Source organism: Hemitrygon akajei, chromosome 1, assembly GCF_048418815.1.
Source record: "Hemitrygon akajei chromosome 1, sHemAka1.3, whole genome shotgun sequence".
NCBI lineage: Eukaryota > Metazoa > Chordata > Chondrichthyes > Myliobatiformes > Dasyatidae > Hemitrygon > Hemitrygon akajei.
Window position 1 is genome coordinate 216,212,408 of NC_133124.1, and position 27,104 is coordinate 216,239,511.

The 27,104-nt window shown below is 44.4% G+C and overlaps 1 protein-coding gene across 4 annotated transcripts in view; it reads left to right on the plus strand.

Moving 5' to 3' along the window:
- Positions 1-27,104, plus strand: part of LOC140735593 (BTB/POZ domain-containing protein KCTD9) — a 40,629-nt gene that overhangs the window by 2,734 nt on the left and 10,791 nt on the right. For 2 of the 4 annotated variants that reach the window (XM_073060818.1, XM_073060828.1), the window contains exons 2-8: positions 5,689-5,810; positions 7,214-7,257; positions 10,162-10,258; positions 18,159-18,217; positions 19,845-19,976; positions 22,874-22,941; positions 23,942-24,037. In XM_073060818.1, the coding sequence (XP_072916919.1) occupies positions 5,689-5,810; positions 7,214-7,257; positions 10,162-10,258; positions 18,159-18,217; positions 19,845-19,976; positions 22,874-22,941; positions 23,942-24,037 (618 nt within the window). The remainder of the gene's footprint in view (positions 1-5,688; positions 5,811-7,213; positions 7,258-10,161; positions 10,259-18,158; positions 18,218-19,844; positions 19,977-22,873; positions 22,942-23,941; positions 24,038-27,104) is intronic. The other 2 variants (XM_073060837.1, XM_073060846.1) reach the window with 1 other exon arrangement.

Genomic DNA, 27,104 nt, shown 5'->3' on the forward strand with positions numbered 1-27,104 from the left:
TCGTATGGAAGCGCCGGTGCCCTTGAATGGAAAATCCTACAAGAAGTAGTGGATACGACCCAGTCCATCACGGATGAAGCCCTCCCCACCGTTGAGCACGTCTGTATGGAGCGCTGTCGCAGGAAAGCAGCATCCATCGTCAAGGCCCCACCATCCAGGCCATACTGACTTCTTGCTGCTGACACCAGGAAGAAAATACAATATTGCTTATTTATTTATCAATTATTGTTGGATTTACACAGCTTGCTGTCTTTTGCACACTGGTTGTTTGTCATGTTGGATGCGGTCTCATTGATTCTATTGTGAATGCCCACAAGTAACTGAATCTCAGGGTTGTATATGGTGACATGTGTACTTTGATAATAAAGTTACTGTCAAAGTCAGAATGCGTGGGATCCAGGGAAATTTGGCCAGGTGGAATCAGAATTAGCTTGCCCATAGAAGGCAGGGGTGCATATCCTTTGTTAGTTCAGGGTGTGCAAACTGTATGTAACACTCAGGCGTGGTCTGAACAGACTATATTGCAACACTTGGGCTGGTTTAAATGTTGATAATTCCCCTCCATCACACAACATTACAGCACAGTACAGGCTTGTTGGCCCACGATGTTGTACCGTCCTCTTAACCTACCTGATGATCTAGCCCTTCCCTCCTACATAGCGAAAAGGTAGTGTAGCGATTAGCACAATGTTGTTCCAGCTCATGGCGTCAGAGTTCGGGGATCAATTCCAACGTCCTCTGTAAGAAAGCTTGTACATAGAAAGATTGTAATAGCAGAACAGCGAGCTGCTGGTCTCCGCCCTCGTTACAGGAGCAATCTCCCACTCCCTCGCTGGTGGGAGAGAGCTTATCTGAGATACTGAGGTGCCGAGTTATGGACTCCAGGGCAAGGCCTCTTTGGGGGCTTTTGCTGTTGCTTGCATGGTGGTAGTGGGGGCTGGGGTTGGTTCTTCTGCTGCTGCTTGTGGGGGGGGGGGGGCTTCCGTGTTCTGATGTTAAGATCATTCATTCTTTGGGGTGTCTTGTTTCGTGGATGTCTGTGAAGAGTAAGAATTTCAGGTTGTATACTGTATACGTTCTCTGATACTAAGTTGAACCATTTGTGTGTGGGTTTCCTCTGGGTGCTCCGGTTTCCTCCCACAGTCCAAAGACAATCCAGTCAGTACACTAATTGGTCATTGTAAATTGTGCTGTGATTAGACTAGGGGTTAAAATTGGTGGATTGTTGGGCTGCACAATCGGTGGGCTGGATGAGCCTGTCCACACTGTATCTCTTAAATAATCAATAAATAGCTCTCTATTTTCCTATCATCTATGTGCCTGTTTAAGTCTCCTAAATTCCCCTAATATTGGGTCAATACTTTATTTGCCGTATTGTATTGGGAAATTTGCTGTGGAGTTTTAACATGACACACAACAACAAACATGTACGAATGAAGAATTATATTAAAAAATAGAAGTTAAAGTACGGATATGGAATAAGATGTGCATAGATACAATCATGTATTTACTATGTAAAGAACATAAGTAGTTTAAAGTGTTTTCATTTCATTGATGTAATGGGAGGTGGGGAGGCCAACTAGAATGGTTGATCAGATTAACTGCCTGGGGGTTAGAGTAGTTTATGATGGTGTTAAGGTTTTGTTTGTTGAAGTGATGCATCGGTCCTCCCTGCTACTTCTGTTTTTTTTAAATCGGTGGGTTTTCCCACACTGTACTCGACCTCCGTGTCACTGGTGTGGCGAGTGGCATGCTCACAGCAGAAGCAATGGTGGAGGAACTGGAGGACCAGGGGTAGAAGCAATAGCACAGCTGTCTGTGAGGAAGAGTTACTCTGCTGACCGAGGCAAAGGATGTATCTCTGTGTCAGGGGCAGAATGCAAAGCTGGGGTCAAAGGACTTAGTGCCAAGGGTGAAGGGTTTGTGGAATCTGGGCAGAGATGTTAGGAGTGTGGGAAGAATATATAACAAAAATTAAATCTACATAAAGTGGTGGACACAGCTCAGGACATCACAGCAAGCACCTGTGTAAGGAGTGCTGCCACAAGAAAGCAGCATCCATCATCATGGGCTCCCACCATCCAGCTCGTGCTCTCATCTCATTACTACCATCGGGCAGGAGCCACATCCTGCGCTACCAGGTTCAGGAACAGTTATTACCCTCAATCATCAGGTCCCACACCACCAGGTTCAGGATCAGTTATTACCCCTCAACCATCAGGTCCCACACTACCAGGTTCAGGAACAGTTATTACCCCTCATCCATCAGGTCCCACACCACCAGGTTCAGGAACAGTTATTACCCTCAATCATCAGGTCCCACACCACCAGGTTCAGGAACAGTTATTACCCTCAATCATCAGGTCCCACACCACCAGGTTCAGGAACAGTTATTACCCTCAATCATCAGGTCCCACACCACCAGGTTCAGGAACAGTTATTACCCCTCAACCATCAGGTCCCACACCACCAGGTTCAGGAACAGTTATTACCCTCAATCATCAGGTCCCACACCACCAGGTTCAGGATCAGTTATTACCCCTCAACCATCAGGTCCCACACTACCAGGTTCAGGAACAGTTATTACCCCTCATCCATCAGGTCCCACACCACCAGGTTCAGGAACAGTTATTACCCCTCATCCATCAGGTCCCACACCACCAGGTTCAGGAACAGTTATTACCCCTCAACCATCAGGTCCCACACCACCAGGTTCAGGAACAGTTATTACCCCTCAACCATCAGGTCCCACACCACCAGGTTCAGGAACAGTTATTACCCCTCAACCATCAGGTCCCACACCACCAGGTTCAGGAACAGTTATTACCCTACAAACATCAGGACCCACACCACCAGGTTCAGGAACAGTTATTACCCCTCAACTATCAGGTCCCACACCACCAGGTTCAGGAACAGTTATTACCCTACAACCATCAGGTCCCACACCACCAGGTTCAGGAACAGTTATTACCCCTCAACCATCAGGTCCCACACCACCAGGTTCAGGAACAGTTATTACCCCTCAACCATCAGGTCCCACACCACCAGGTTCAGGAACAGTTATTACCCTACAAACATCAGGACCCACACCACCAGGTTCAGGAACAGTTATTACCCCTCAATCATCAGGTCCCACACCACCAGGTTCAGGAACAGTTATTACCCCTCAACCATCAGGTCCCACACCACCAGGTTCAGGAACAGTTATTACCCCTCAACCATCAGGTCCCACACCACCAGGTTCAGGAACAGTTATTACCCCTCAACCATCAGGTCCCACACCACCAGGTTCAGGAACAGTTATTACCCTACAAACATCAGGACCCACACCACCAGGTTCAGGAACAGTTATTACCCCTCAACCATCAGGTCCCACACCACCAGGTTCAGGAACAGTTATTACCCCTCAACTATCAGGTCCCACACCACCAGGTTCAGGAACAGTTATTACCCCTCAACCATCAGGTCCCACACCACCAGGTTCAGGAACAGTTATTACCCTACAAACATCAGGCTTCTGAACTTGTGTGGATAACTTCACTCATCTCAGCTCTGAATTGATTCCACAACCTGCAGACTCACTTTCAAGTGAGTTTCTCAGAATTACTTACTTAATTATTTGTCTTTTGCACATTGGTTGATTGTCAGTTCTTTGTTGTTTATTGTTTTTCATAAACTCTATTGCATTTCGAATAAACTCATCTCGAGTATGTATCAATTTTAACTGACGTTTCGATGACCAACTCTGCCATCAGGGATGATGCCACAGCATGTCCAGCCTGGTGGTAATTATACGCCTGTTCATCCGTCCTGATTGGTTAGTCCTCATCCAGTCAGGTTTCTGCTCTCTCACCTTGTTTACAATCGAATTCCAGTTCTTACTTGGAGTGAGACCTTCACAATGGCCATAGGATTGACTTCGGCACAAAGCTACTGTGCCACGCCAATGGCTTTTGGAACTGCCTGGTGAAAGAAGCCATTGAAATAAAACTGGAGGAAAAGAATTTTAACAAGACGAAGGTCTTGCTCTAAGTAAGTTTGATAAATTTACTTTGAACTTTGAAGAATGGGAATAATGTAAATGGATAGTTGATGATCAGTTTGAACTGATGGGCAGAAGGGCCTGTTTCTGTGCTGTATTCTCTGTGGTTAAGACAAAGTATAAATGGTGAGAAGTGAGAGTTAGTAACTGGGCTGTGGTTTCCATTTTAGTCAGTGGGAAAGGGGATATGCCTTTGCATCAGCAGCTCTGGCTGCTGTTTGGCATCTGAAACAGCTCAGTGCTGAGTTTTATCCTCTGGTTTCCCTGCTGCCATCAGACAGGAGGTACAGGAGCCTTGGGTGCCACACCACCAGGTTCAGGAACATTTGTTACCCTCCAACCATCAGGCTCCTGAACCTGTGTGGATAATTTCACTCACCTCAATTCTCAACTGGTTCTACAACTGATGGGCTCACTTTCATGGACTCTACAACATAACAACATAAGAACATAAGAAATAGGAGCAAGAGTCGGCCATTTGACCTGTCGAGCCTGCTCCGCCATTCAATAAGATCATGGCCGATCTGGCTATGGACTCATCTCCACCTACCTGCCTTTTCCCCATAAACCTTAATTCCCCTACTATGCAAAAAGCTATCCAAACTTGTTTAAATATATTTACTAAGGCAGCCTCCACTGCTTCATTGGGCAGAGAATTCCATAGCTGCCCATGGTACCTAGTCCAACTTCGCTTTTTGGTACCCCATATCTTTGAGTTGAAATTCCCTTGAAGTGATGAAGAGTCCTGCGCCTGTAATTGTCAGATGTAACTAACATCAATTGTTCAAACTTCCTTCCTGTTGCCAAAAAACTGGCTATTCTGTGATATCACAGTAATTTGGAGCCTCCCATTGAGGGTCCCAGGTACCTACATTCAATTCATTGCTCTCTACCCCCCCCCCCCCCCCCCTCAAGACTCCCAGTTTGGAGCCTTCACCAGTATAAACCTCGTTGGGGTTCTGCCTTTCGAGCTGTTGGTCACAAGCTAGTTAATTGCAGTGGAAGAATGTCGTCAATTATCTGCTAATTATTGGCAAATTATCTTAGACTCTGGAGTGTTTTTTTTCTTTTGTTTTGATCCAACTAAGGCGGATTACTGAACATACACAGAAACGTGCCAACTGTGACGTGTTCTCCTCGGGAGTTTGCTGACTGCTTCAAAGCAGCCGTTTCAGAAACGATGAGTGTGAAATCCTGCTGACCTCATGAGGTGCTAATGTAAAAGATCAGTCGGGCAATTATTTTTGCCCCCCTCCCGCAGCCACGACTGAAAACAACGCTGATCAAGTTGGAAGCTGATTACTGTGAGCAAATTGGCAGCTCCACTTGTCTCCTTTTCACTTGAGACTAGTTGTTGAAAGTAATTAACTGCCAGTAGAGAGTCTCGGGTGTTTTTAAGCAAGTGCAAGTTCTTTATCTTTTGCTTCAGTTCATGAGCATTCTGGTTTGGATCACTACTTTTGAATAGCTTTTCAAGTATCAGATTTTGCTGGAAACCTCTGAATTCCTCCTTCGGTATGAGTGATGTGTTCGGAATGCAGATCCTCAGTGTAGAAACAGTTGGCCCATTGTATAGGCCGAAGTGCCTTTGAGAGCAAACAGGAGAATTCTTTTGTGACAAGTCTTCCCTTTCTTTTGCCTTGCAGGTTGTTGCTGTGTACGGCGCTCTGTCTGACCTGCTGTCTGTTGCCAGTAGCAAGCTGAGCATTAAGGCAGCCCAGCTCTACAACGGGAAGGGTGGTCTCATAGACGATATTGCACTGATCAGGTGAACCAATACTGCTTTGTGTCCAAAGAGAGTTCTCTTTTAGTTTGCCCTAGCAGTTGCCAGTGAGAGTCCGACTACAATGAACACCGTAGCCAGGAAAGCTCACCAACGCCTCTACTTCCTCAGGAGGAGACAGAAATTTGGCATGTTCCTGTCAACCCTTACCGATGCACCGTAGAAAGCATTCTGTGTGGATGTATCTTGGCTTGGTTTGGCAACAGCTCACACATGACCGCAAGAAAGTTGGAGACACAGCTCAGTGTGTCACAGAAACCATGGACTCTGTCTACCCCTCTCATTGCCTCAGTAAAACAGCCAGCACAATCAAAGACCCCAGCCCCCCCGACAATCACTCTTCTTCTTTTTCCTATCGGGCAGAAGTTACAAAACTTGAAAGCACGTACCACCAGTCTCAAGGAAACTGTTATCAGACTCCTGAATGGACCTTTTGCACGATAAGATGGACTCTTAACCTGACAATCTATCTCGTTAATGATCTTGCACTTTATCCTTTACCTGAATTGTGCTTTTCTCGTAGCTTTTGCACTTTATATTGTTATTGTCTTAACCTGTAAGCCTTCTCTCCAAAGCCCCATAACCTTTGATGCCCTGATTAATCAAGAACCTATCAACCTCTGCCTTAAATATATACCTGATGACTTGACTTGTCATTGCCATCTGAGGCAGTGAATTCCACAGATTCGCCACCCCTCTGGCTAAAGAAATTTTTTCTCAATCCTATTCTAGATGGATGTTCTTCAATTCTGAGCTTGGCCCTCTGGTCCTAGACTCCCCCACTATAGGAAATATCCTCTCCACATCCATTCTATCTAGGCCTTTCGATATTCTGTAGGTTTCAGTGAGATCCTCCCCTCCTCCTTCTAAACTCCAGTAGTAGAGGCCCAGAGCCATCAAATGCTCCTCGTATGTTAGCTCGACATATGTTCATTCCTGGGTTAATTCTTGAGAACCTCTTCTGGACCTTTTTAGATAAGGGGCCCAAAACTGCTCTCAATACTCCAAGTGTGATCTGACTAACGTCTTATAAGACCTCAGCATTACATCCTTGCTTTTATATTCAGCCTCTCAAAATGAATGTTATCATTACATTTGCCTTCCTTATTACCTCTGAGTTTTTAAATTTTCTCCCCATTTAGAAAATAGTCCACACATTTATTCCTTCTGCTGAAGTTCAATACCATGTACTTCCCTACACTATATTCCAGAAAATAGCATAATTCTGCTCCTGTGTCTTACCGTCTTACAGCTTCAAATGTTATGGGAAGAAGGCAGGAGAATGGGGTTAAATATCTGGCCTAGTATTTAAGGTGAACTAAGTTGTTTAACAGTGTCTTATAGCTGTCAGTCGCTGTGCTGCTAATCTATTTCTCCTCTTTGATCAGAGATGACGATGTATTGTATGTGTCTGAAGGGGAGCCATTTATAGGTAAGTGGAACTGAATTGATACATTCTGAGCAGTGAACAGTTACGATAAATTGATATCTAGTCATATGAATTAAATTCTAAGAATTTGATAATTGATTTCTTGGGGAGGGGGTTGTCTTTATTCTGGGCATTTTTTTTGCCAACTTCTAGGTACCCTGTTAATTTTTTACTTTATTTTGTTAGCAGTACGGTAACAGGCCCTTCCGGCTCAATGAGCCCACACGGCCAGTTACACCATCTAACCAATTAATCTACTAGCACATACATCTTTGGACTGTGCGAGGAAACCCACATGGTCACAGGAAGAAAGTACAGACTCCTTGCAGACAGGAAAGGAATTGAACCTGGGTTGCTGATGCTGTAAAAGCATTACATTAATTGCTGTTCTACTGTGTCGCCCTCATGGCCTTGTACCAGATATCATGGAATTCAGCTTGTCGAGGTTGTCTCTTGCCTGGTGGACTTGAGACGATCAGTGGTATTCTTACCGCTGGGTAACAGCTTTTAGCATTGTCTTCCAAATATCATTCCACCCTTCAGCAGATTTATTGAAGTTGTTTCTCCAATTGCAAATGAGGGTTCAATACCTTTTGTTTGCTCTTCCAGTTCTGCAACCATTAAAAAAGAACAGCACGGACTTGCACAATACATCTCACAGCCACTGAATGCCCCAAAGACCTTAAGACACAGGAGCAGAATTAGGCCATTCAGCCCATCAAGTCTGCTCCACCATTCCATCATGGCTGATTTATTATCTCCCTCAAACTCATTCTTCTGCCTTCTCCCCATAACCTTTTATGCCCTTACTGATCAAAAACCTCCACTTTAAATATACCCAATGACTTGGCCTCCACAGCTGCCTGTAGCAGTAAAATTCCACAGATTCACCATCCTCAGGCTCCACTGTAATGTAGTGGCAAGCTCAAGACTGTTCCAGCTTGGGGCGTCAAGAGTTTGGAGTTCAATTCCAGTGCCCTCTTTAAGGAGCTTGTATGTTCTCACCGTGACCGCATGTCCAGATTCTCCGGTTTCCTCCCACAGTCCAAAGACATACTGGTTGGTAGGTTAATTGGTCATTATAAATTGTCCTGTGATTAGGTTAGTGGTGAAAAGGTGGGTTACTGGGTGGTGTGGCTCACTGGGGTTGGAGAGCCTATTCCATGCTATATGTCTAAATAAATAACTAAATAGATAAATTATTTAATTTCTTCCCCCTCATGTTGTTCTAAAGGGACGTCCTTGTATTCTGAGGCTCTACCCTCTGGTTCTGGACTCTGCACCTATTGGAAACATCTTCTCCACATTCACTCTGTCTAGGTGTTTCAATATTTGTGAGGTTCCCCCCTCATTCTTTTAAACTCCAGTGAGTACAGGCCCAGAACCATCAAATGCTCCTCATGCGTTAACCCTTTAATTCCTAGCAGTGGTAGCGAGGCTTCTGTAATATTTTGTATCTCCGTTTGTCCATTTATTTGCTTCCATTCATGGCCTGCTTACAGCTCCTCTGGAATAGGCAGTGAAATACTTGAAAATCTAGTTTATGCTGAAAGTTCGGAACTGGTGCACCCACCCAGTCTCCACAGTAAAGCTCCCAAAAATGGCGATGTGATAATGAATAGGATGCTGTGTTTTATAATGGTTGAAGATTAAGTATTTGCCAGGCAACCTCTTCTCTTGAAACATTTGTTTAAAATAAGTACCATACCATTGTGAAACAGTTGTTCCATGAAATCTGCTAATTTGCATGGTAGTAGTAGGGTGGAGCAGTAGTGTAATATTTTACAGCCATCGCTTATTGGGGCTTAGTTCCTGCTGATGTCTCCAAGGACTTAGTACGTTCACCCCATGATCGTGCGAGTTTCCTCCATGTGCTCTGGTTTCCTCCTGCATTGCAAAGACGTAAAGCTAACGGTTAACAAGTTGTGGGCATGCTGTGTTGGTGCCAGAAATGTGGTGACATGTGCAGGCTGTCCCCAGCACATCCTCGGACTGTGATGGTCATTGATGCTAATGAAACATTTCACTGTACGTTTCAATACGCGTGAGACAAATAAATTTTATTGTACAATACTTTGCACTAGAGTATTAATTCTGTACACTTAACTGTTCCTTGTCTCTATATTTGGCTTACTTCACTGGTTTTCTCATCAAAATATTTGACCTGAGCTTTGATTAAAGTTTTTTAAAATTTAATTGAGCTGAAAGCTAAAGTTTAAGGCTACGTAGGATTAGAGCAACGGTCCTGTCTTTAAGCTGTTAGGGATGTTCTTTCAAGTAAAGTGTACCAAAAATGAAGCATTTACTCTATCTCCTTGCTCTGTCCAGGGCTATGATGTTTTGGTAAGAGCTGATGCATGGGTTAGGGAGAATCAGATAGAAATCCTCTCATAATTACAAAAACAACAGGTCAGCAGGAAAGGTCATTGTCTGCAGTTTACCATCCCTGTATGTGTCCATGACAAATAAGCTGGCATAAAAGTCATTGCAGACACTACCCACCATGCAAATTGCCTTCTCCAAAAGCTCCCTTCTGGAAAGCACTATTAAAACAAAAACTTCAAGAAATTTTAAAAGATTCTTCCCCCAGGCAGTTAGTCTGATCAACTGTGTTCATTAGCCATCTCCCACCCCCCTTTATTACCCCCATCACTGCACTGTAAACACATGAAGCCAATTTTATAATGCTGTTTGCATTGTAAGTGCATGCTGTTATTTATGCACTTAAGCATTTTTATTCCGTATATGTACTTTAACTACTTTTTTATGCTATTCTTTGTTCTTTATAATCGTTGACTTGTTTTATTGTTGTGTGTTGCACCCTGACCAACACACCACAACAAATTCCTAATACACAGTGGTGAATAAAGTTGATGCTTGAAATGTTACTTTTGTTTCTCTGCACAGACCCTGAGGCAGACAGGAAGGACGTTGATGACCAATCTGTGATGTGTACTGACTGGATAACACTAAACGTCGGCGGCCAGTACTTCACCACGACGCGGTAAGACGATTAGCGGGGCTTGGACGTGGTGGTGTAGATGGTGTTTCTGCATCTCTTTGTACTGAGTTCTGTGGGCTTTCTGATCCAGCTGAGTTGATGGTTGTTGCCGGTTAGGACAACATGGTAACATCGCCGTTAGCACAATGCTTTACAGCACTCCTTCTGCAAGATCGGGGTTCGACTCCCACCACTGTAGAAGTTTGTACTGAATGGATTTCCTTGGGTGCTGCAGTTTTCTCTCGTATTCCAAGCATGTATGGGTTAGGGTTAGTAAGTTATGTGCATGCTATGTTGGGGTTGGAAGTGTAGTGACTCTTGCCGGCTGCTTCCCCAGCACAATCCTTGCTGATTTTATTTGATGCGTACGACGCATTATATTTCAATGTACTTGTGTCAAATAAAGCTAATATTTAAAAATCTCTGGGTGACATGAAAATGGCGCCCAATCAATGTAAATGAAAATACCTGCAACATTTAATGGTTTTTCTCAGTTAATCTCCTACCGAACCTTCCTTGAGCAGGGACAGTCTCAGTTAGATGCAGTAAACTTTCCTCTGCTTCATTCCAGTAACTCGCCTTCAATCTTCAACACCAAGTTTTGAAGTAAATTCTTTTCACACATTTCACACATCTGCTCTCAAAGGCTCTCTCACTAAGACTAACCCTAATGTCGGCAAAATTAGTAGCTGACTTTCTGCAGATTGCAGCCAAGATATCATGGAGAGTTTACTGGGTCCAATTCATGTTATCCCTGCCTAGGAAAGTTTAAACCCTCCCATTGTTCATTCTACTCTCCTATCAGATTCTGTCTTCTCCAGCCCTTTACCTTTTCCACCTCTCACCTCCCAATTTCTTTGTTCATCCCCCCTCTCTCAGCCACCTGGTTTCACCCATCACCAGCTTATTCTGGCATCCTCATTTCCAGTCCTGATTTTTTTTTATTTATTGAGATACAGCATGGAACAGGCCCTTGCGGCCCTTTGAGCTACTCCTAATCACGGGACAATTTACAATGACCAACTAACCTACTAACTGGTACATCTTTGGACCATGGGAGGAAACCAGAGCACCCAGAGATGCCCATGCAGTCACGGGGAGAACATACAAACTCCTTACAGGCAGAGGCAGGAATTGTACCTAAGTTGTGTTACGTACCCCGTAACTGGGTTAACAGACCAGCAGAAATGGAATGATACGTTGGGGTCTGGCGGTACTATAACTAAAGGTGTTTATTAGTAAACTAAGCAATACAGTATCAAAAATGCCAATATACATATAAAACAGGTTAGCAATGATAAATACAGAAGTGCAGGAATAAAAATCAAAACCAAGCTCTATCAAAGTTTAGGGGTAAATGAATTGTCATAAGAGAATATAGAGTTCAGTTCAGTTTGTGCTGAGGTAGTTGTTGTGTTGCAATGTTGGGGGGGAGAGAGAGAGAGAGCGAGCAAGAGATGAGCAGCTGCAGCAGGCAAACCTTCTGTCGTCTTGTTCCGTTGGGGTCACAGGTTATAACCCTTCCATTCCAGGCTAGACCGTTCTTCAGTGATGGACTCGTCACCCAGGCAAAGGCGGACACACACACAAGTGCCCACCGGTCTGCCTTCATCCACCGTGCTCCGGACCGATTCTCCTGGACCGATCCTCCCAGCCCCCACCTTCCTGTGGGTGCACAACACTCTTTCAGTGTCCACTGGTGTGTCCAAGGGTGTCTTCCCAGACCCGTCTTTTATCCCCACTGACGGGGTATCAGCCATCCATCAACTCAACATGTCCATGTCCATCAAACTAGTCCACTCCCTGCTGTCTCAGCAAGAATGTTAACGAGCAAAGAAGTGTCCTTGCAGCAAAAGATTGTTTACCTTTCCATCAGTGAAGAAGCCATAATACTAAATCATCCATCTCTCTCTCTCTCTTATCTGTAGCAGGTGCCTCTCCCTCTGTTCTTCATCTCTCTCTCTCTCATTAGCATAGTTCCCCGGGGGGGGGGGAGGGGGCAGCTCTGGACCCCATTTCCATCTGGTTTGTTCAGCACACATAACGCCCCCACCCTTCAAAGAATTTTCACCGGGTGAAAATTAACTAGTAAGGCACATTACAGAATCTAATATAATACAGAAGTGGTCATTAATCAACAGGGTAACACAGATATGATTTCAAATTAACACCTGGATAAACAATCAGCAATTACATTGTCAGTTCCCTTCACGTGTTGTATTTTAACATCAAATTCTTGTAACATCAAACTCCAACTTAATAACTATCTATTTTTATTCTTCATGTTAGTCAAAAATACCAATGGGTTGTGATCAGTATAAACTATCAATGGTTTCTGTGCCGGACAAATGTAAACCTCAAAATGCTGTAATGCCAGAATAAGTGACAGTAATTCTTTTTCTACAGTGGAATAGTTTTTAGCTTAGGTGTTACAGAATTGGAACCAATACATGTGTGATTATAATGTTGTACATTACAGAAGTTTGTGCAAATACTAATCCCTATTTTACTTTTAAACTTAACATTCAGTCAATCTACTATGATATTGTCATTATCTTTCACAAGCTTCGTCTAAAAAAAAAAGTCAAATTCCCGCAAAACCAGATCCTGTTTTTCACAGTGGCATTTGGTCAACCCTTGCCTCTTTTCCACTTAACTCTCACGTGGTTAGCTGGCTCACCAGCCCAGATTAGGCCTTCACAGGGGCTAGCGTATCACCAATGTTTTCCAAACTAAGCCCATTTGCTGAACTCCCACACCACTCATTAATTTTAAGCATGTTATTAATTTGACCTTCAGGATCTTTAATTTTATTAGTTTCCAGTTTAACACCTGTAGGTGATCCCTCTTGGTCAAAACAACACTTCCAAGTTCTGCCTCTCCAAATCACATACTTGAACAACATCACCAAGTTGTTTATCCTTAAATTTCAAAACAAACTGTAATTGATATGCAGGCACCTTGTTAACAAACCATTGTTTAGTTAATGGTTCCTTCCCTTTGTTCAACAGTTCTGAAACCAAACCCGACTTTAAGTTTCCCTTATTCTAAAGTCCAGTAACACTTTTCTCAATATCTTCAATAATATCCACGTCACCAGCTTTCATCTCATCACTAACTTTTAGAACACCTTCTAACACAAGTGACTGAGAATCCTCACTTTCCACTGGTGCCAGGGTTAACCCTTTCTTCACTGAACCAAGTCCATCTGACCCAAAAGGACTGCATTCCTTTTCAACTAAGTCAGACCCCTCAGACTTTTCCTGAGCTTCAACAGTAGGTTCAGTACCCTGTGCATCCACAGGTATTTCCTCGACCTGCACACAGGCCAACGGGACATCTGCCTCTCCTAGGCTTTCAATACCAGTCCCCCTTTCAAATTCCAAGTTCCCCTGATCCTCCCAGTTACTCTCTGGGCAACTCCCATCCGGAGTAAACTCAACCTTGCGGGTTAAAACAACCTCGTCTGCTAACCCAGCAGACTCCCTCAAGGTAGCGGCATCTTTTTCCTCTTGGATTGCCCTTACATCATCGGGAACACACTTAAATTCTTCACCTACAACCAGCTCTTTCAAGCTACATAAATCACCAGTGTCCAAACCTGGACCTTCTAGCTGCCACATCTGTTTCTCATCTTGGCTCTGTGCCTCCATAAATTCCTTCCTCATTCCAAAATGTTCACCTAGGGGTATCTTATGGGCAAGGCTCAAAATCTTGTTCCGTGACAACCCTAAATTTGCTTCGTCTCCCTTACTTTCCTTAGCTCCACTGTTCTCCGCTTTACCATCCTTTAACCTCTCCTGGTACAGGGCTGGTAAAAACATCTCAGCTAAATCAAGGTTGAACTCAGCTAAATCAGCGGTTGTTTTAGCAGCTTTCCTCGACATTCTTCTGGTGACTGCACCTGCGGGATTAACTTCAGAAACTACGGGCGGGTCCTCAGTCCCGGCAGGCTTACTTGTGAGCTGAGCTGCAGAGAACACATCCCCCCCTGCCAGGTCGTTCCCGAGTAAGACATCTACCTTGGGTATTGGGAGTGCAGACCGTACCCCTGTTGTGACTGGTCCGGATACCAAATCACACTTCAAAAATACTTTATGGCATCAGTCCCTTTTCAAACCCTTTGTATCACATTTACCTCCCCAGTCTTGGTCTCAGCACCGATTTCTAATACCTTCCTTAAGATCAATGACTGACCAGCCCCAGTATCTCTCCAGATCCGCACTGGAACTGGGGTTTCTCCTTCCTTCACAGATACCATCCCTTCCGAAATGAACTTCTCACGCCCCTCTTGAGCTCTGTCTAACCTCGCCCTCCTCATCGGTCTGTTGACCGGCTCAATGCAACCAGTCGGGGTTGTCGTCTTTCCTTTTCCTGTCTCCTTCTTCAGAGCCAGGCATTAGATACTATGTGACCAATTTTCCCACAATTATAACACGTAAAGCTGGGAAACTTCTTGCCAGCCTGCTTTTCCAGTAGTCCCCGGCTTATTCTCTGACTTAGCCAGTGGGCTTTCTCTACTGTCCCTACTGCCTCTCTGGTAGCTCTTATTTGGGGGAAATTTCATCTTGTGGGTTAAGGCATACTCGTCTGCTAACTTGGCAGTTGCAGACAGAGTCTCTGCCTCCTTCTCATCTAGATAGATCTGCATACCTTCAGGGACACAACCTTTAAACTGCTCAGTCAGCATTAGCTGTAGCAGGTTGTCATAATCCCCAGTGACCCCTTTTGAGGCGCACCAACGCTCACAATACATTTACATCTCATGGGCAAACTCTAAATACGTGTGGTTCCAGGGCTTCTTCAAATTCCGGAACTTCTGCCGGTATGCCTCTGGCACCAACTCGTAACTCCTCAGTACAGCCCTTTTTACTTCATCATAATCTTTAGCCTCATCCATAGACAATGCCGAATACGCTTGCTGAGCCTTCCCCCTAAGTACACTCTGTAACAGAACAGCCCACTTCCTAGGCCAGGCCCAATTCATAGCATCTTTCTCAAAATGGAGGAAGTACCTATCGACATCCATCTCCTCGAACGGGGGTACCAACTTAACCTCCTGACCAATCTTGAACCCCTTGTTTGGGTCCACTGCCTGACCCCCTGCCTGCGATGCCTTTAACCTTTCTTTTTCCAGCTCAAACTGCCTCTCTTCTTCCCTCTCTGCCTCTAGTTTCCTTATCTGGAACTCATGCTCCCTTTTCCTTTCCTCCTCATCCAACGTTAATCTTTCCATCTGAAGCTCACCCCCGTCTGGTTTACTCACAGGGAACAGCTCCAACACCTCTACCTGGAACACCTTCTGGGATACATAATACGTGGCTATTGCTCTCCGTACCTCCGACTTTCGCATCGCCGGTTTCACCGCCCCAAGTTTCAACTGTCTCACAATATTCAACAATTCCAACTTTCTGGCATCGTCTAATGCCCCCGAAGTTGGTTCCCTTAGAAACTCGTCAATCTCCATCTCTGCTGACTACGTTTCTGGTCTCCCACACAATGTAGTAAACTAAGCAATACAGTATCAAAAATGACAATATACATATAAAACAGGTTAGCAATGATAAATACAGAAGTGCAGGAATAAGAATCAAAACCAAGCTCTATCAAAGTCTAGGGGTAAATGAATTGTCATAAGAGAATATAGAGTTAAGTTCTGTTCATGCTGAGGTAGTTGTTGTTGTGTTGCAATGTTGGGGGGAGAGAGAGAGAGAGCGAGCAAGAGATGAGCAGCTGCAGCAGGCAAACCGTCCGTCATCTTCTTGTTCCATTGTACCGTTGGGGTCACCGGTTATGACCCTTCCGTTCCAGGCTAGACTGTTCTTCAGTGATGGACTCGTCACCCAGGCAAGGGCGGACACACACACAAGTCCCCACCGGTCTGCCTTCATCCACCGTGCTCCAGACCGATTCTCCTGAACTGATCCTCCAGGCCCCCACCTTCCTGTGGGTGCACAACACTCTTTCAGTGTCCACTGGTGTGTCTGAGGGTGTCTTCCCAGACCCGTCTTTTATCCCCACTGACGGGGTATCAGCCATCCATCAACTCAACATGTCCATGTCCATCAAACTAGTCCACTCCCTGCTGTCTCAGCAAGAATGTTAACGAGCAAAGAAGTGTCCTTGCAGCAAAAGATTGTTTACCTTTCCATCAGTGAAGAAGCCATAATACTAAATCATCCATCTCTCTCTCTCTCTTATCTGTAGCAGGTGCCTCTCCCTCTGTTCTTCATCTCTCTCTCTCATTAGCATAGTTCCCCGGGGGGGGGGGGAGGGGGCAGCTCTGGACCCCATTTCCATCTGGTTTGTTCAGCATACATAGCAGTTGCTGGTACTGTAAAGCGTTGTGCTAACCACTATGCTACCGTGCGATGGGAATTGATCCCGGTTCGCCGGTACTGTAAAGCGTCGTGCTAACCACTATGCTACCGTGCCACTCAAGCAGCAACAACCATCAACTCAGCAGGTTCAGAAAGCCCAGAGACCGCAGCACCAGGAGATGAGAGGTCTCGGCCCAAAACTTCAACTGTTTATTCATTTCCATAGATGCTGCCTGACCTGCTGAGTTCCTCCAGTATTTTGTGTATTGCTGCCAAAACCTTGCCCTTCACATCTCCTTTAAACATTCCCTCTCTCTCCTTAAAGCTCTGTCCTTTAGTATTTGTCGTTTCTACCGTGGGAAATGGACTCTGGATTTCTACCCTATCTTTTCATAATTGTTATAAACCTTCATCAAGTCTCTGTTCAGATGCTGAAAGGAAAATATTCCTGTCCTCTCCACCTACACTTTCTGGCTTACTCTGTACTCCTACCTATCCTGAGGGCATGCGATGAGGCAGTGTGGGAGGGAGATGGTCCTCAAACCAACTGGCAAAAACCACAATCATTATAGTGACCACCTCGCACTAAAATGGACAGTTTGTTTTTGTTCTAACTGTGTTGTTTTTTTGTAAAAATTATACATAATTTATGATTAAATTTTTTTCCCTGTTCAGAATTATGGGTTGGGCGCCACAGTTGAATAGCAGTTAGCTCGATGCTATTACAGCCCCGGGTTTTAGAATTCGGAGTTGAAATCTGGTGTTCTCTGTGAAAGAAAGTTTGTACATTCTCCCGGTGTACGTGTGGCTTTCCTCTGGCTTCCTCCCACATTCCAAAGATGTACGGGTTAGTAGGTTAATTGGTCATTGTAAATTGTCCCGTGATGCGGCTAGAGTTAAATAGGTGGGCTGCTGGGTGGTGTGGCTCATTGGGCTGGAAGGGCCTGTTCTGCCTTGTGCCATTAAGTAAATGCAATTGTGCACATGACAATTAGCTTGGCTTGGACTTGGGAGTGTTTGGGAGGGAGCTTGGCACAGTACCTAACCCATGTCCTTGAAAGAGTTTGCTGGTTAGCGTGATTCTCATGCTCATTTGTGTTTGGATTGAGTTGTTTGGTGATCTCACTCAATTTACTTGCTAATGTTTCATCCCCTTACAAAGAGGCGTCATCGGTGCGCTGTTGTGTCCTCCAAATGCTTGGGCTGTATATGCTAATTAATCAGCCGATTGGTCGTCATTACAGAAACTCACTTGTGAAGTGGGGAGGAAATCTCGTCACTGATCGGTTGTGTGACGAACCTTCTGTGTTGTGGTCTGAAATTTTGCCAGCATTGGTGCATGAATAGGATCGAGGTCTGTGTGTCTGTTTACAGAAAGGAACTTCATATGAAGATGTCTACGAGGTCGCACCAATCAAAAAGCAACCAAACAGGTTGCAAGTAATTAGCTTGCATATCGAGCTACATATCTTCCAAATTATTTCCATCACTGGTGTTTACTTAAGTAGTTTTTTTCTCGCAAAGACTGCAAAGTAATTAATTCACTTGAACCTAACTCTGGATTTCATTCCCTCTCTGCCCAGGAGCACTCTAGTGAACAAGGAGCCGGAGAGTATGCTTGCACACATGTTCCGAGACAAAAGTGAGTATCCCCACTGCCGTGTCAAAAGCTGACTGACAATGTTGAACGCAACACCGGGCAGAAGCCGAGCAGCTGCTGCCTGACAGGAGGCTATGCCTGTCAACGACAGTGTCCTTTGGTTAGCTTGTGCAGCCGTTTGCTGACATTGTGCCAATTTCTGTTAAGTAGACGTAGTGAAGCAGGAGGAATCAAGTGATTGTAGAGAAAGGGTGACTGTAGTGGTGAGCAACTCGAATGGTGAGCCCACACTCCAAGTTGGTGCTAGAACCACCCGGATGAAACAAGGGGTGGGAGGATTTACTTGCAGAACTCCTGTGCATTAATTACAAGTTATCAAGTTAATGAAACCAGGTAGTAAGATCAGTGGCTGCTGGCACATTCTGTTTGACTTCTGACAGAAGGCAAGTTATTGAGCAGCAGGTAGAGCTGCTGCCTTCCAACTGCAGTGAGCCTAAGTTAGTTCTGTCCTTGGGTGCTGTCTTCAAGGAATTAGTACATTCTCCCTGTGACTTGTCTGGGTTTTCTCCAGGTGCTCGGGTTCTTCCCCTGCCCCGCCCACTTCCCAACAAGGATTAAATGGCCCCTAAAAACTCCTGAGGGAGGGTAGAATTGATAGGGAACATTCAGAGAATAAAGTGTATTTAGTGCAGGGTTAGGTTAATGGGTGCTAGCTGAAATGGCTCAGTTTGAAGAGTGTTAGACTGAAGATCTAAAGGCTCATGGTTCATTCCCCGGTTTCAGTACTTATTAATTTTAGGCAGAGTGGCCTAATTCTACTTCTATGCCTTGCGTTGTTATTAATAAGGGAATTGAAGGTTACAGGGAGAAGGCAGGAGATTGGGACTGAGAGGGAAAATAAATTAGCCATGATGAAATGGTAGAGCAGACTTGATGGGCCTAATGGCCTTGTGGCTAGTTGGGCTGTAAGACATACCACGTGTTGTGTGTTTAATATTTCAGCAATTTTTGAGTAATATTATAAATATATCATTTGAATAAGCATTCTTGTTCATTTAAATAATTCATTATAGGTTATATGTAAAACTATGTAAATAGCATACGTCATCATGCCACCACATCATATGTGCGTGCCTCACTCACAGTAAGAACAAATGGAACATAACGTGAGTTATCTTGGCTCAGTGTTTTTGCTTTCAATTACACCAAATGCATGCCAACAGCCCATAGGACATGTGGCCAGCACTCCGTCTCTGTGCTGATAGGCTCTCCAATACAAAGATGAAGTGAGGTGGGAAGAGGCTTGAGGAGCCAAAGCAACAGTTTTACTCAGCTGTGATGTGGCCGGTTTCTGTACTGTAAAACTAATTTCTACTGCAGTAAAATTTGTAAATGTCATAAAGTATGTGGAACTGAGAAAGGCATTTAGCGTGTCTGTGGGATTCTTTATGGGAACTGAAGCATCAGCCTGTCTGTCTGGATGAATATACTACCGTAATTTTCCAGTTCTGATCTCAGTTTATGTTGAAACTGCGGGTTGGTTTGCTCTGAGCGAATTCCCAGCTGTTCGTGGCCCACAGTACACCAGGTAATATGGCTCATGGTGAGGTTGTTCAAGCGAAGAATCTGAATGCATTGCTAGTGATCTGATCTTTTCCCTCTTCCGGAGCAGGTGCGTGGGGTAACAAGAAAGATCATCAGGGAGGTTTCCTCATTGATCGTAGCCCGGAGTACTTCATGCCTATCCTAAACTACCTGCGCCATGGACAACTCATTGTGAACAAAGGCCTCAACTTACTAGGTAGGTTCTGACAATATCAAGCCCACAATGGTAAGGTCCTGTGGTAAATGTTGAGCTGGTGTCTTGCTGTTGCTCAGTTTGTCTTATAAGGAAAGGGTGAGCGAGCTAGGGTTTTCTCTGTGGAACACAGGAGGATAACAGAGGTACAGCACTGTGCCAAAATCTTGTGTATAGTGTGTGTGTGTATATATATAATCTGGGGTGCCTAAGACTTTTGCACAGTACTGTATTCGTCAACGTGGAGCAGAGAGTGAGTGTAAATTTGGTGGGAGCAAAGAATGTTGGTATGGCAAGGGTGGAGTGCAGTGGGAGTGGTGTGGAACATGTGGCAGAGAAGGAATGCCAGACGGAGGGGGGTGTGGTTGGCGCAGTTGCAGACACACCCAGCCCTGAGACACCAGACAAGGTCATTTGATTCCAAACAATTAGTTTATTGATCATTACAAAATGTCTTTCTGGTGCTTCCTGCTCCCTCCCCTCTCCCTTCCCTTTTTCCCAACCATGATTCCCCTCTCCCTGCCCCCTTCCCACTCTCAGTCCACAATGGAGACCCATATCAGAATCAGGTTTATCATCACTCACATATGCCATGATATTTGGTTTTTTTTGCGGCAGCGGTATAGTGCAATATATAGAATTACTTCAGTACTGTGTAAAAGTTTTTGACATCTTCTCTATCTCTCTCTACATGCGCGCGCGCGCACACACACACACACACACACATGACTTTTGCAGAGTAGTGTATTCAAGATAAGAGGCATAGTTCGAGAGTATAGCTAGACACTTTTTCCCAGGGCGGAAATGGCTAACGTGAGGGGTTATAGTTTTAAGGTGATTGGAGGAAAGAATAGGGGTATCTATGTCAGAGGCAAGTTCTTTACACAGAGAATGGTGGATTTGTGGAACATGCTGCCCAATGTGGTGGTAGAGGCAGATACATTAGGGGCATTTAAGAAACTCTTAGGTAGGCACATGGATGATAGAAAAATTGAAGGTTATGTAGGAAGGAGAGGTTAGATTGATCTTGGAGTAGGCTGTAAGGTTGGCACAATATTGTGGGCCAAGATGCCTGTACTGTGCTGTAGTGTTCTATGTTAAGCATCAGGAGCATGTTAACTTGAACCAGGATTAAGCTGTATCATAACTGATCCTATATTCTCCATTCTTCTACCAAATCACTGAAGGTACCCTGCCTTCAATGAGAAAACCTCCTTTCTCTGGTATTTACAATCAGTGGCCACTTTATTACATACAGGAATGGAATCCACCCGGTTTGGTGTTCTGCTGCTGTAGTCTGTCAGCTTGAACCAGTCTGGCCATCCTCCTCTGTCATTAACAGGGTGTTTTTGCCCACAGACTGCTGTTTACTGGGTGTTTTTTTCAATTTCCGCACCATTCTCTATAAACTCTAGACTGTTGTGTGATAGTCGATGTTTCTAGACTGAGAGATAGAGGGGAAATAGCCAGTTATAAAGAGGTGACAGGAAAGGGTGGATCAAGGGCTGGCAGGTGATCGGTGGATCTGGGTGAGGAGGGGTGATGGGCAGATGGAGGAGGGGAGAGTGGGATTAGTGACAGAGGCTGGCAGATGATTGGTGGGTCCGGGTGAGGAGGGGCAATAGGCAGATGGAGGAGGGGAGAGTGGGAATAGCGACAGGCTGGGAGGTTTCAAAAGGCTTCAATAGTGGAAGCTGACAGGATAGGAAGGTGGAGCAGGGAACCAAATAAGGGAGGCAGGGAATGTGGAAGGAGGGGTGATTTTCTTTACTTAAAATCCCCTAGAGAATTATTCAAAAACTTTCAAAAACTGTATTGTCATTCTAACCGTACATCAGCTGTGCAGGGCAGAATGAGAGCGTTTCCCAGGAGCAGTGCAATCATAACATAACAAACGCAACACTAAATAATAAACATAACAATAAATAGTAAAACACAACAGCCACATGTCAGTTAAAAACAAGTTATAAGTGTCCAGAGCAAGTTAAAAGTGTCCAAAGCAGAGTCAGGTAGAGCAGCTATTTAGCAGTCTGACTGCCTGTGGGAGGAAGCTGTTTAGTAGCCTTGTGGTTTTAGTTTTGATGCTCCTGTAACGTTTACCTGATGGCAGAAGAACAAACAGAATATTGTATAACATTTTCCTATTTAAAATAATTACAAGTCACTTCTGATAATGCGGTTAAACTTGCTAACCCTAGCATACATATATTTATCCCTCTAAACTAAAACTTATTAATCCCATTACAAGTGACCTTGTATGGAAAACTCAAAGTTAGAACTGGGAATTCAGATCAGTTCAGCTCTTCAGTTGCCAGCCAATAAGTAACCCTGAATGCTACTACGTAGAAGCAACTTTTGTTCTGTCAAAACTGATTTGTCCCAGTGCAGTGCCCATGCGCTTGATAAGGTCCATGACTAAAATGGTTTTCTCTACTCGCTCAACAGCAGCTACTCAGGTAGACTTCCCAAGGACAAAATACTTGAAGATGTTCTTGTGTTTAACAAAACAATCTAAGGCCAATCTCTGCCAATGTAAAGCAACCCAGGCAAACTGCTGCAGTCGGCAGAGTTAATTTTAAAAATCCTTTTCTTTGCCGATAGGACAGTAATTGGGCAACTCTTCAGGTTGCTCATACCATTTTGCAGGGTTCACACTTCTAAGTCTCAAAGCCCTGTTGCATCTTGTCCAAGTCTTCGTGTTAATCTCTTCCCCTAGTCCCTCTGGACTGATACCTGATACCCTGACTCTGATTACATTCCCAGACATCCGGCCATCGCACTTGGGCTTAAAGTGTTGTGAACCGTGCACACTCCGAACACTTGATAAGGTATAAGGTTAGCTCTTGTGGCTTGCTAAAGAGCGTGTGGAAATTAATGTGAACTTTGCTCACCTCTTCCAGGAGTACTTGAGGAGGCAAAGTTCTTTGGCATAGACTCTCTAATTGAACAGTTGGAGCAACTAATTAAGGTAATAATTCTGCTAATTGTTTTGGTCTTTATAAATAATACCTTTAGTTTCTATTAGGTATGGATTAAAGATGAATAGAAAGGGTGTCAAATGTTACAAGGAGAAGGCAGGAGAATGGGTTTGAGAGGGATAATAGATCAGTCATTATAGAATAGTGGAGCAGGCTCGATGGGCTGAATGGCCTGATTCTGCTCCTAAATCTTGTGGCCTTAAGGACTTCTGCCTGTGTGAGCCTGACTAAGCAAATCCATTGGCATGTTCAAAGTAAATTTTGTCAAAATACATATATGTCACCACACACAACCTGAGATTCATTTTCCTAGGCATTCTCAGCAAATCTATAGAGTAATGACTATAACAGGATCAGTGAAAGATCAACCAGAGTGCAGAAGACAACAAACTGTGCAAATGTAAATATAAATAAATAGCAACAAATAAGAAGAATGAAATAATGAGATAAAGAGTCCTTAAAAGTAAGATCATTGGTTGTGGGAATGAATGATTGTCTGTGAGGTTGTGCACACAGATGTGAATCTGATGTGTTCATGGATACATTCTCTTCCTACTTACGTGCTTACCCCGTATGGGTACCAAAGACTCGTAGTTTGTGTAAATCTGAATTGTATCGTGTTTGTCTTCACTGAGGCTATTCCTTTTACATATGGCTTTCAAAGACTGCGTTGAGGAAACATAGCCCTCCAACAATGAGGGGTATGGAGGGCTCTGGTCCAATTGCATGTCGAAGGAACTAGGCAGAATGATAGTTTGGCACAGATTAGATGGGCTGAAGGGACAGGTTCTGTGCTGTATGATAATGAGGGCTTTATCCCGAGGCTTGAACGTAGCATGAGAATGTTACCAAGATGAGTGTGCCCTCTGCACCTCGTGGCGCTGTATTATCAGTCATGCCCTTCAGACAATAAACTTCCACACCTAATCAGATGGAAAACCAAACCAAGCAGCAGGACTGTGTCACAAGCTGTCATTCTCTCTCTTTCAGAACTCGCTACCGGCTGAAGACCATTCTCCCATTTCCCGGAAGGAGTTTGTCCGGTTTCTGTTAGCCACGCCAACAAAATCAGAGCTTCGATGTCAGGTGATTGTGAACAGAAGGTGTCTTTGGGTGTCAGATTTGGAAGGTGACGGCTGTCAGGCATACAGCTACAGCCGTGTTAGCTGTTACCTGGATATATCCCTTTCACCAGAGTCAGTGGTGTGGGCAAGCAAAGATCCAAAACTGTCCAAGCACGGGCTCTTAGCATCGTCATGATCCCTCCCATCAGTCAACAATATCTGACCCCTTACCATCAGGCAGGAGGTACTATAGCATTAGTAGGTCTCATCACTTGAGAAGTGCCAGTAGTGTTTTGCTGTTTACTTTTTAATTTGTTTAGTAACTGCACCTTCTTATTAATTTATTTGTGGTAATATTACTTCATGTATGTGTGTGAGTTATATGTTCTCTAGTTTGCACCTTGGTTCAAAGGAATGTTGTCTCGTTTGGCGGTATACGTGTATTGTATATGGTTGAATGACAATAAACTTGAACTTGAGATCTTCCAGCCAGGGTTGACACTTTGAGACCAGTTAGAAGAATAGGAAACCTTTACTTTTCCGTTTCTCTTTTGACCCACTGACTACTCTATGTGAAGAAATATGACATTGTACACTTTAGTGAGGTGAATCAAAATGCATTTATATTGGTCTTTATTGCAAAAGGGATGGAGCTTAATAATTGGTTTTGTTACCTTCCTGTATAATACTGGTGAGGTCACACGTGGAATACCGTGCACAGATTTGGTCCCCTTATCTAAAATAATGAATATAGCAGCATATGCACAAGAGATTCTGTAGATGTGGGAAACCTTGTGCAACACACACAAAATGCTGAAGGAACTCAGCAAGTCAGGCAGCATCTAGAGGGGAATAAACAGTCATTCTCTGATTTGTTATTATTTATTCATTTATTGAGATGCAGTTCAAATAGGCCCTTTTGGCCCATCAAGCCATGCCTCACAGCAACCCCTGATTTAACTCTAGCTTAATCACAGAACAATTACGATGATCAATCCAACTGGTACGTCTGTGGACTGTGGGAGGAAACCAGAGCACCCAGAGGAAACCTACATGGTCACGGGGAGAACATACAAACCCCATACAAGCAGTGGTAGGAATTGAACCCAGGTTGCTGGTAGTGTAAAGGGTTGTGCTAGTCACCAAACTACCGTGCTGCCCTTGATGAATGGTCTCGGCTGTTTATTCCCCTCCACAGATGCTGCCTGTTGTTGAGTTCCTCCAGCATTGTGTGTGTGCTGCTGAATATTAACAGAATAGGAGGAATTCCAAAGGAGGTTCACCAGGGATATTCCTCGGATAGACGGGCTTCCCTATTGAGGGAGGCTGGACAGTTTGGCTATGTATTCCCTGGATTTAGAAGAATGAGGGTAACCTTATTCAAATATACCAGGTTCTAAGGGTGCTTGACAGAGTAGATGTTCAGATGTTTTCATGAGTAGAAGAGTTGTGAACAAGAGAACAATTATAAAGTTATGTGCAGTTCTAGTCACTCACCCACAGAAAATCTATCAATGAGATTGAAAGAGAGCTGAGAAAATTTATAAGGATATTGCAGGACTTGAGGGCCTGAGTTATGGGGAAAGATTTAATGGGTTAGGACTTTATTCCTTGGAGCGTAGGAGAATGAGTAGAGATTTAATAGAGTTATACAAATTTATGAGGGGTATAGTTAGGGTAATTGTACTTTTTTCTACTGAGGTTTGGAGAGATGAGAACAAGAGGTCGTGGGTTAAGGGTGAAAGGTGAAATGTTTAAGGGGAACATGAGGGCCTTCTACACACAGAGTGGTGGGAGTGTGGAATGAGCTGCCAGATGAAGTGGTAAATGCGGGTTCACTTTTAAAGTTTAAGAAAAACTTGGACAGGTACATGGATGAGAGGGGTATGGCGGGATATGGTCCAGGTACAGGTCAGTGGGACCAGGCAGAAAAATGGTTCGGCACAGCCAAGAAAGGCCAAAAGGCCTGTTTCTGTGCTGTAATGTTCCATGGTTCTGTGAACCTCTTGAAAAATGTGCATGCTGTTATGGATTGCGCTGCTGCCACATGATTAAATATTTGCATTAACGAGCAGGTATGCTGGTGTATCTAATAAAGTGGCCACTGAGTGTACTTTGGCCAAGTAGTTGACCACCCCAGGTGTATTTGTTGGTGGGAGGAAACCAGAACACCAGGGTAACCCAGGCAGTCACGGGGAAAACATGCAAAGTGTGAGCTGTTCCAAAGAATTTTAAAAAGCACAAAATCTCACCGAGCAGGTGACAATAGCCTCTCAGAGAGCCTTTCAGCCTCTCCGAGTATAAACTGTGACAATAGCCTCTCAGGTTGTTTGTTCAGTCTGGATAAATCTTACTTATTTTTAGAGAAGATGAGTGTATATTAGTGTTTCTTGTGTGGGTTTATTCAAAAGTGGATCTGGAGAAGGAACCTCAAGGGAGCATGACGTGTCGATGCTCTTGTGATCCTGCCAGCGTTTTCAGTCCTGCATCCAGCTAGGATGACAAAGCAAGCTTTAATCAGGAGCCAAGCGAGGGTTGAGGTGTCTCATGGCATACTGCGGGGCCAGGCAAGAGAGCATGACGTCAATCAGCAAGCAGGGATTAGTCAGCAGCACAGCTTGTGAATTTTTCAGGCTCCAGGCTCCAGGCTGCTGGAGGAGGATGAGACATTGCAGGATTTCCAGTAAAGTGGGCGGGAGATTTGTTTATTTCGAGCAGGGGTTCTCAACCTCTGGTCTGCAGACTCCTTGGTTAATGGTAGATGTCCATGGCATAAGAAAAGGTTGGGAACTCCTGAAGTTTAGAGATACAGCGCAGAATAGACCTTTTCGGCACCTTGAGCCACACTGCCAGGAACACACTGATTTACCACTAGCCTAATCGCAGAGCAATTTACAGTGGCCAACTAACCGGTACGTAATGGGATCGTGGGAGGAAACCGGAAGAAACCCACTCACTCCACAGGCAGGATGTACAAAATCCTTACAGGAGATGCTGGGATTGAACTCCAAACTCCAACGCCCCGAGCTGCAAGTGTCACTACTGTGGCACCCGCTTTGAGCGGAGACTTGGATTTGAATCACTTTGTC